At 43.4% G+C, this 10,941-nt stretch overlaps 1 protein-coding gene across 1 annotated transcript in view; it reads left to right on the top strand.

The window, feature by feature from the left end:
* The window catches only part of OSBPL10 (oxysterol binding protein like 10), a gene marked incomplete at its 5' end in the record, with an annotated part of 201,287 nt that overhangs the window by 164,253 nt on the left and 26,093 nt on the right, over positions 1 to 10,941 (top strand). The window contains 2 exons of the mRNA XM_019533536.1: positions 1,531 to 2,014; positions 3,543 to 3,680. Of these exons, the coding sequence (XP_019389081.1) occupies positions 1,531 to 2,014; positions 3,543 to 3,680 (622 nt within the window). The remainder of the gene's footprint in view (positions 1 to 1,530; positions 2,015 to 3,542; positions 3,681 to 10,941) is intronic.

Genomic DNA, 10,941 nt, shown 5'->3' with positions numbered 1-10,941 from the left:
AGGCTAGACATCAGGAGGTGCTACTTCACGGTCAGGGCGGCTAGGATCTGGAACCAACTTCCAAGAGAAGTGGTACAGGCTCCTACCCTGGGGGTTTTTAAGAGGAGGTTAGATGAACACCTTGCTGGGGTCGTGTGACCCCACTACTCTTTCCTGCCATGGCAGGGGGTTGGACTAGATGACCTACTCAGGTCCTTTCCGACCCTAGAAACTCTGAAACTCTGAGAATATTATTTCAAAGAAATATTTGTGGCTTTTTGACAGCTTCCATTTCTTTACCCATGGTATCCACTAAAATGGGTTAAAACATACTCTGGTGTGACTTATATCAGTGAGGGTCTCCACTGGAGGTGCCCTTGGATCCTTGGTCTAAATAGTTCTGATATGTCAGGCAAGAAAAAGCATGAAGTGAGGAGCTGAGGGTAGAAAATACTCAAAAAAATGAGTATAGGTAAGAAGTCCATTGTCAAAATGAGTCTAGGTAAGAAGTCACAGAAGTGTTTACTGAGGCTGTTCGTTTACGGCAGAGATACTCAACCTCTGGCCCACAGAGCCATGACATCCAGCCTGTGGAGCTCCCCATGGGTTGGGAAATTTGGTGGTGGGGAAGCAGTGGCAATTAATACTGCCACACTTCTCCTGCTGCCAAATTCCCAAGTCTGGCACACCTGGGTTGGGACTGGGCCATGCCTCCTTTCCCCTGTGCAGTCAGATTAAGAGTCAGGCTGCCCCCCACCCACTTCTGCCTGGGTCAGGCCCTACTGCACCCCAGATCACAGCCACTGGTCAGATCTGACCTTTGGATGGCCCAGGCACTGCCCATGCACACCCAGGCTGTGGGACAAAAAGTTTGAGGACCATTGATTTAGATACTCAATGCTACTAGTTTAGCCTCTTGGCTTCCATTTTGTCATCTGTGCCAAATGTATTTTCTGTCAGTGATGGTTCCCGCTGGAAAACATCTGTCTGACAAGGACGTATCTGGTACTTTCAGTTCACTTGAAGTAATATAGATGTTAAATGGTGATCTTAACTCTCAGTGAGCTGTCGGTAATGTTCTGAGTTTGAGACCTTATTCTGTGTTCTACAGCACTGTATCTGAAGAGATTTTACTAAAAGCTGCTACTACTAACAAAACCATATGAACTTTAAAAGCAGATTTAAATGGTCAATTTGATGCTCTTGTTAACCATTTGGAAATTGGGAACATAGATAACTATCTTCTGAAATGCTTGGCTTGGAGAGGAGGGGTGGGGCTGAAAGGAATAGCATGCAGTTGGGATAGCATATTAATGTTTGATCTGCCAGTGAGAACCCTAATGAAATAGGAAACAGCTTGTAGGCTGCTAATTTTTTCCTTGATTTCATTATTTACACTGTAAACCACGAGAAATTGCTCTTTGGCTGTGGCAGGGAAACATTGATCTTGTGAAGCTTGGCTGAAATAAACTGCAGCTGTGTTTAACTGTTTACTATCTCTGTAGTATAATCATGGGGAATCATATGTGCCTTTGTCTGCTTTGAATACAGGTAGTGCTTCCAACATTTATTTTGGAGAAAAGATCCCTGCTGGAGATGTATGCAAATTTCATGGCCCATCCAGACCTGTTTTTGTCAATTGCAGCTGGAGCCACTCCGGAGGAAAGAATTATCTGCTTTGTGGAATATTATCTAACAGCTTTTCATGAAGGCCGAAAAGGAGCTGTTGCTAAGAAGCCCTATAACCCAATAATTGGTGAAATGTTTCATTGCTCATGGGATGTACCTAAAGACAAAGTGAAACCTTTCAGAACTAATAGTGCCTCTGCAGTTTCTAAAGACCAAACCAAGGAGTTTAGCCAGGACCAGTCAGAGTGCTACAAGCTGAGGTTTGTAGCTGAACAAGTATCCCATCATCCACCAGTATCTTGCTTTTACTGTGAGTGCAAGGAGAAGAAAATGTGTGTGAATGCCCACGTATGGACCAAAAGCAAGTTTATGGGAATGTCAATAGGTGTTTCGATGGTAGGTGAAGGTAAGAAATATATACTTTTATTTTTTGGAAGGTTATTAAAGAGACATCCATTTGAAATATGTAGACCTCTCTTGTTTTTTAGCTTAAGTAAGTTTTAAAAATCTCCAAATATTTCATCTTAATCTTTCTTTTGTTTTGCTTCTGGTAATTCATAAAATTAAAATAATGGGACGTGTGTTTGAAAATATTGTCCAGATTTTATTGAAGGGAGTATGTGTGCATGTGTGACTCAAAATAATATATGGAATTATTTCTGCTTGCCTCCTATGAATCATGTGCCTACACGCTGTATACTTAAGATATTCATGCTGCATCTGTATACTTCATATACTCTTAGTAGGTGAAGATATAGTTTCCCAAGACTTTTTAGGCTTTTGTGCTTTCTCAGACTTTATAGCCACTCAGGCAGAGGATGATATAGCCTTGGTTTTTTTACTATTTTGCTTTATCATAAACATGTTTGCATGTTCAGGAAAAGGTCATTTAACTGGTTTAAAAAGTATAGAAAGTATCAGTAGCATAAGGATGGGTGGGCAAATGGGACCATGAGCCCGAGGTGTTCCCGAAGAGGGAGGGAAAAGGGGTACCAGAATGGAATGAAATTGTTATTGTGGTCCCCTCCAGCAGCCTTCCAGCTTCAGCTCTACCAAGAGAGCAGCCAGCGGTGGCATGTGTGGGTGAGTGAGTGAAAGGCACTGTGACAAATGTCGCTCTTGAGAAGCAGTCAAGTTTGTTGCTGTTTGGGGGAGAGATGTTACTCTATTTTTGCCACTGGAAATGGATGCTTTCTAGGGTACTCGATGTGGATGTCTGTGGCAAAAAATAAGCTGATGTCTGTGGCAGTGACCTCTAGCTGTGCCTTGTGCACACTTTCTGCTGGAGCCAGAGCCCTGCACAAAAAAAGGGGGGGAGGGGGAGGAGAATACACTGGGGGCACAGCTCTAGCCAGTTATGCCTCTGGAACACATTATCAGATCGCAATTCCTTAACAAATACAGATGTATCAGTAATATTGTTAGCTGTTAAGATATAATTGTTGAAACAAAGCATTTAAAACGTCTAGCTAAAGCTTCTTGCCATTTTGGGATAATTTTCTATATATTTTTTCAGGCGGTTTTGAGACTTACGATCTTGGGGAAACAGCAAGTAGAGAGGCATAAAAAAAATAATGAGATCAGTCATCTCTAGGCATATTCAGTATTTACAGATACATTATTACATTTCAGTTGCATATATATTTCTGAGATATTAAGCAAGAGATAATGGTGAATGTCGTGAAGTGGGTTTGGTCAGTGAAATGTTATTGTGGTCTTAAAACTCCTTGATATCCAAGATTCGCAAATATAAAAGGGGGAGCAAAGTAACATAATGAGGTAAAGAACAAAAATACAGTTAGAGAAAGGTTACTATAAAATCTTTCTTAATGTTAACACTTTTCCAGTTTAGTCACTGCAAAATGGAATAGTTTTGAAACTTTTAAGACACTGCTGGCTTTAATGGAACCAAATCCTGTAATGTCATTTCACAGTTTTTGCCATTTTGGGCAGAGTGATGCTTCTTCAGACATGTTGCTTTGGTTCTGCAAAATGGAGAGCAAAGGGAGTCAGGAAGCGAATATCTCTGGTCTCCCAGGAATGCCTTTGCAATAGCTCAGTAATAGAACAAAGTAGGTGGAAAAATTAAGGTACTCTGGCTGTAGACATTTTTTTTTCTATCTTCTTCTGTTGTGATCTTTTTCACACTTTTTCAGACTTCTTTATGTGAGTATTTAATGCAGAAAAACATTGCAAAATGTCAAGTTTGTATTGTTGAGGTGATATTGTTGCTGTGATGGTCCAGGAGATGGGACAGAGGCAAGAATTCTTGTGGTTGATATTTTATTGGACCAACTGTACGGTTGGTATACATACCCAAACTTTTGGGGATCACAGTACCTTTCCTCAAGCTTCTGAGATCAAAGCTGGATGATTTATACTACATTCTCAGATAAACATGGCTGTGGATTCTGATGGTTTTGCTGTGGGGAGTGTTGATTGGCAGAGATAAGTTGACAGATCTTGCATTTATTATTGAGGCAGGGCTGTGTCCCTTTAGGTACCTGTTGATCAGCAGGGAGATGACTTCTGATTAATGAGGTGGGTGAGGTTAGGGGGATGTTTGAAGACTAGGAGTGTGGGGGGTACTGGGAATATTTTTCTCAAGGTCTGGTCCTTTTCATGTGCTGTAGTTGTTTGATCCTTCTTATAGGTTCAAGTGTGGATGGAAGGTGACAACCATGGGTGTGCAGTGGTGTATATGTCCTTGTATTGTAGCAGGTTGCTGTGGGGTGCAGGTTTCCCTCACTTACGCTGTACGCGTGTTCCTGGAAAATGACGCATGACATGAATTCGCATAAAGGAAAACCACTTTACAATGTAACAAATAGGGTTATGTTTCAAGACCTAGACTGTACTGACCCCCAGACCCATTTCTACCACTCTCACAAGACAGTTTTGGTACTCGCTGACAGCAGACAGTACGTGCATGCACGCGTACACGCGCACACGCACAGTGGTGGTGAATGTTTAGTTGGTGTGAAGAGAGAGTAGTGAAGGCTTCATTGATGGACCAGGGAGAGGGGTAGGAGATAAACTAGTGGGATGCTTAGAAGCCTTAATGGGGTTGCCAACTACAGAAACGTGTGTCGTAGACCATGAGCAAGGAGCACAGATCCACACAGGAGACTCTTTTGGTGCGCGTCACTCCCCCAATGCACCACACACAGCAGCTGACTGTGGGCTTCCACCACACCAGTAGCATAAGAGTGAGTTTCCCTTGCATATAATGAATTTTTGGTATAAAAAGGGTCATTGCATAAGAGTGAATTCACACATATGGAACTCACATAAAGCGAGGGGAAACCTGTATTTCGGTGGCTCCTTTAAACATATAGTCTATTTCTCTGCTGCAATGTTCTTGTTGTATAAAGGCTGCTTTCAGTTTGGCAAGATTGGGTGTCATGGGTGTTCTCCTCAGAGCAGATGCGGTAGTATCTGAAGGCTTCACTGCAGATCATTGCTTTTTTTGGCGTGTTTGCAGTTATCACTGGTTTTATGGATGTGTGGTGGTCTGTGGGTGTTCTGTATTCAGTGGTTTGTAGGGTGCCTTCCCAGATTTAGATTGTGGTATCAAGAAAGATGATGTTAGTGTGGGAGTATTCCAGAAAGAATTTGCTGCCAAAAGTTTAATAAGCAAGTCCAGGTGTTCAGTCCAGATGATGAAAATATCATCTATGTAACACAGGTGGATAGTGCAGGTTTGGAACTCTTTTCTTTAAACTCTTCTTTGAGATGGGCATATTGGAGAGGCATACTTGTGCCTACAGTTGTGTTGGAGGAAGTTGGTCATATTTAACCTGTTTGCTGCTAGTGAAATGTAATGCTTTCAGGGTTTGGAGTGAGGGCTGCATGCACATCCTAGTTGCAGCAGCTTCCAGGAATAAAGTGAAACCACAGGACTGCTTCAGAGCGAACTAACCAATGAAGATGGGATATAGAGGTAGTTCATGTCTCTGGTGGTGAATTTAGCTGCTGCTTCCAAGAGAAATAGTATATATTATGGCTACTCTCTGCTAAGTGTCTGCAGAGAGTAGCCATCTCCCATGTTCAAAAGTCTGCCATTCTGTTTCATAGCAAGGCTTTGGGGGGCCTAGGAGAGAGAAGGGCATGGTGACTTATTGCTACATCCATGCACTTGGGGAGGGATTGTTGCCAGGAGACTCCAGTAATCACTGTGGGGACATCTGTGAAGTAGGGAGGAAATTCTTCTCTGGAGCCCATTTGTTCATGTTGTGTGTAGGTAGTGGATTTGGCAGTTCCTACAACTGTGTAACTTTTTTGATTCTCTGGGGAGGCTTGTGAAACCATGATTACACTGGTGTATACTGGGGTCCAATCAAGATTTCTGCACACCTAAAAAAGGCACCCTTTCTTTTAAAAGGAAAAAAAAAAAATTTGTACACCAACTGACAGGTTAGATGCCCAAGAGGATTTCTTAATACAGGTAGCAAGTAGATTTGTAAAAGCAAGCAAAAGCTGAAAACTACAATAGCATTTTTTCTCTTGTAATCTTCATAGAAAATGTGCATTAAGTACTAACACTGGCAAAAGATATAGGGAGTGTTACTATCAACGCTTTCTATTTTTAGGGTGGTTGAAGTGCCTTGACCTAGAATTTCAGAGCTTACGGTGAATATGAAATTGTGTTGCTTTAATATTGTAAAAGCTGTTGTCTTTGTAGCTTGAAATATTTTTGGTATTTCTTTGTATACCTACTGGTATTGCAACATGTTCTTTGTGGTGGTGGCCTAATTGGATTACCTCTGGTTCCTATCATTTTCTTTGCTTTTTTTGTGCTGTTTTTTTCTTCTCTTCCCTTCTTTTCCTTGGGTAGAGAATCCTGCTTTTATTCTGTTCAGCATCTCTCTTCTTCCAGCTATAGCTTTGGTACTTGTATTTTTACACTGACTTTTTTAAGTTATTTTTTTTCTGAATGTATGTCTAGGTGCCCTTGAACATGTATTGGATTGCTAGGAGTTTTTAGATTCTGCAGTAGGTCAGTTGAATGACAGTTTTTACAGTATCTACAATTAGGTCCCTTTTATTGACTTGTCAGTATTTTGGATAATATTATTGGTCCGTTTTTTCCATTGGCCCTGAGTGCATTTTAGGTTAAGGGAAAGGCTCTAGATCTAGGGAAATGCTGCTTTTCTGTATGTAGAAAACATTTCAGACTGTGTGCTACACAACTGACATAATTTTTACTATGCTCTTAAAGTTCAGTTAATTTTGCAGTAGATGGTAAACATCATCTTGCTACATTTAACAGGAATTAACAGGACTACAGTGTTCATCCTGTAACTTTGACCTCATTGAAGAACACACAAAACCATGCTATATTTAGAAGACCTTGTTCCCTAGCTTCTGGTGAATGTTTCTTAGCGGGTGCTGACTGTTGGGTGAGATGTGTTACTCAGTAGTTGCCTATTTTCATAAATAACGTGATAAAGAATGCTTGAAACTAGATTGCATCAGGAATGTGCTGGTAATACTTCTCTATTTATTCTGAAACCACTTCCTTGCAGCTCACCTCAATGACCTTGTATAGGAAGTGTTGCCCTTTGTTCTTTTTAACTAGAACAAGTGGTGAGGTTTAAACAGGAATAATACAGAAAGCTTTCAGTAATGGAGTTTAGTGACAGTAAGATCCCTTCAGCCAAATATTGCAGCTCAGTATTTTGTCCTGGGATATTTAAAAAAACATTGCCTCTGAGACAAAACAAAGGCAGTCCTGTCCACGTGTAGTCACTCTGATTTGTTTGTTCCAACTACGTATCAAACAGATGAGCTGAACTTGCAGCATTCTAGAGATGAATGGGAATCCAAGAGGATCTTGTTGGAGTCATGTGATGAGTTGCCTTGTTTGCTAGTCCTTCATCTCTGGATATGGTTTGATTTTAAATCTGGTTCCTCTTCTTCCTCCCAGAAAGTGCTTTAGCACAAGATGAAGCCTCTCTCTTTTTTTTACTGCTAGAAAGCAGTCTTCCCACATGAAAGGCCTTCCTCTCCCCATGTGAAGGGACACCCTGGATGAGACCAGCAAAAGTGTTTTTGCATCTAAGAATTGATGTCGTTCTCACAACGTGTGGACCTAATTAATTTTAACCAATACAATGTAGTGGTGCTCAACTTGTCAGGCTCTGCAGGCCGAAGGAGTGGCATTGGCCTGATCCGTGGATTTAGTTGCATGCGTGGAGCCAGGCCCCACATGCAGCTGCACACTGGCTCAGCCCTATACCAGCTTGAGCTAGCATTCAGGGCTACATTATCCAGCCTGCAGGACTGCCAATGGATCTGGAAATATGGCAGCAAGGCAGCAGCAATTAGCACTGCCACTACTTCCCTGCTGCCAAATTTCCAGACCTGTAGGGAGACCCTTGGGCCAGATGACATTGTTCTGTGAGCCAGATCTGGCCTGCAGGCTGGAGCTTAAGAACCACTGCTTTAATGGACAGACTAAAGAGGTGGCTGTGATGAGAAAAATCATGAATGTTTACACAGGAGAAGGGGGAGTTGAAATGTATCTGGTTTTGCGTAAATAGTTTTATATCATGCAGAGAGCTGCCAGACGTTGCTGTGAGCAAAAAAATATATGTTAGTATACATTAGTGCAAAAGCAAAGTGTGAGATCTCCAGCCTCACCTTTTGAGGCTCCTTCACTATTCTGATGTATTGTAGTGTTTCTCTGTAGCAAAAAGCATGCAGATGCAGAAAGCACAGCCCTGGGAATGGAGGTTATTAGTTAATTTTGAGAGCATGTGGAGGCTGTTCTGATTTTGTTGTTGCTTTGTTCCATCTAATTGAGCACCAGCCACTTTTTTTTATCTTTATATGAAGATGTTTAGCAGGAGAGTATGGTATGGATCTTCAGGCAGCTCTTTCTGAAAATTAAAAATAAGGCTTTAAAAAGTTTAATGGATATAACAGCAGGAGGAAAAGAAGCTACCCTTTAGTCAGAATACATCCAGAAAGCAGCAATTAATTAATATTCTGTTAAGTGTTTTGCAGCTCCTAAAATGTATGCTCTTTGATTCTTAATTTGGGCAGGCAGTTAGACTAGAATCTAGTCGCTAGGGCTAGGGATAGACATTCATAAAGCCCAAGCCTGAATTGATCCAATCTTTGCAGGTTATTCTAACCTGCAGAGAATGAACTGATTTGCAAGTAGCTAGGCATTCACTTATGATTCAGGAAATGTAGGCACATGCCTGTAGTGGCTCAGGCTAGAAAAGGGGAGGGCAATTATTTTGGGCGGAGGGATGCTTACTGAGTCTTGGTAAGCCATCCAAGACTGCATGACAGGCAGCCAGGGACAGATAAATATTAATTTTCTAAATTTTTTTAGTGGCTTTGCTGACCAGATAGAATGGCCTGGCAGACCACATTTGGTCCGTGGGCCACATTTTGCCCACCCCCTGGGCTAGAAACTCGGGGTTTGGGGATGTTAGAGCAAGCCCTCCCTTCCCTTTCAAAGTGTTGAGCTGAGGGGGCATGGCCTGTTAAGCTGAAGGGGGGTGTGGGCAGGACCCGGCAGGGCACTATGATTAGGGAAGGGTTTAAATCTTCACCCTGGCCTGCACAGTCCCCAGCTGGGGTGTGCCTGGAGTGGGAGGGGGAAGCAGCACTCGCCAGGCTTCACCTTTTCCTTCCCCCTCTCACTGCTCAAGGGCAGGGAGTATTGCCAGAATCTGGCCCCCAGCTAGCATGCTGAATCAAAGGGGGAGGGTGGGGGGAGATATAGGGAGGACTGTGATCAGATGCTGGCTGTTGCCGGTGCTGAGGGAGTGGGGGAGGGGACCGTGTTTGAGCACTGAGTGGCAGGCGGAAGCCATGCAGATGCTGCTGTGCCTGCAGTCTCCACCTCAGCCAGCCAGAGCTCTGGCTAGAGAGGAGAGGGGCAGGACCAGCCCTGCTCTCTGGAGCAGACAGCTCAGCTCAGGGCTGAAAAGCATGCTGGGATGCTGGAGGACTCTGATTTAACTTAAAATAGGAAGGGGTCTGGGGCAGAAGTTCCATAAACCAGTTTGACCCAAATTATTTAAGGCTGATACTACATTCAACTAGGGGAGGGGAGTTGGGAGTCCAAGAAAAGTGGTTGTTCCTTAAGGAGATGATCCTCCAAGTCTAAAGCGTGACAATCCCCACACGGATCAAAGGGGGCAAGAGTGCTCAAAAGTCCCCATGGTTCACCAAAAGCATCCACGAATGCCTCAAAGCCAAAAAGGAGGCGTACACCCAATGGAAGGGAGGGGCCATCACCAAGGAGGATTGGCCTGAGATTGTAGGGGGGCTATTAGGAAGGCTAAGGCAGAGGTGGAACTGGGACTAGTGACCCAGATCAAAGATAACGAGAAGTCTTTTTTTTAAATACATAGGGGGTAAAAAGAAGCTGCCAAATAATGTGGTTCCTCTTCAGGACATGCTTGGTAATCTGGTGGTAGCACCAAATGACAAAGCTAATCTCTTTAACAGATTCTTTGCTTCCATTTTTCTGAGCAGGGACAGAGACATCCCCTCCACTGGGATTCTGGATGGGATTCTGAGGCACAGCCAGGCCCAGGGTCAGTGAGGACCTAGTTAGGGAACTTCTGGAGGGACTAGATGTGTTCAAATCAAATCAGCAGGTCTAGATGATCTCCACCCCAGAGTGCTGAGAGAACTGGCAGAGGTCATTGCAGGACCCCTGGCACAGCTTTATGAGTACTTGTGCTGCTCTGGTGAGGTGCCTAATGACTGGAAAAAGGCCAATGTAGTCTCCATTTTCAAAAAAGGGAGGAAAGAGGACCCAGGAAACTATAGGCCCATTAGCCTTACCTTGGTCCTGGGGAAGCTCTTTGAGAAAACTATCCAGGAACACATCTGCGAGGGGCCAGCAGAGGAGTTTATGCTTAGGGGCAACCAACATGGATTCATTAGAGGCGAGTCCTGTCAGATCAACCTGGTGGCCTTCTATGACCAGGTCATAAAAGCCTTGGATGCAGGTGTCGTGGTGGATGTAGTCTTCCTGGACTTTAGGAAGACCTTCTACACTGTGTCTCACCCCATCCTCATTAAAATTAGGCATCTGTGGTGTCAATGCCTATAGTCAAATGGGTTGCAAATTGGCTGGACCTGGAGAGGTGTGGGCAGTGGGATTCCCCAGAGCTCGGTCCTCGGACCCACACTGTTCAACACCTTCATCGGTGATTTGGATGAGGGGGTGAAAAACACCTTTTTCAATTTTGCAGAAGACACTAAAATGTGGGAAGAAGTGGGCATGCTAGAAGAGAGGAACAGGCTACAACTAGATCTGGACAGATTACAGAGGTGGGCGGATGAGAATAGGATGGG

Source organism: Crocodylus porosus, unplaced genomic scaffold, assembly GCF_001723895.1.
Source record: "Crocodylus porosus isolate Cpor-Errol unplaced genomic scaffold, CroPor_comp1, whole genome shotgun sequence".
NCBI lineage: Eukaryota > Metazoa > Chordata > Crocodylia > Crocodylidae > Crocodylus > Crocodylus porosus.
The sequence above is the reverse complement of the archived record's forward strand: the minus strand, read 5'-3'. Positions and strand labels throughout refer to the sequence as shown.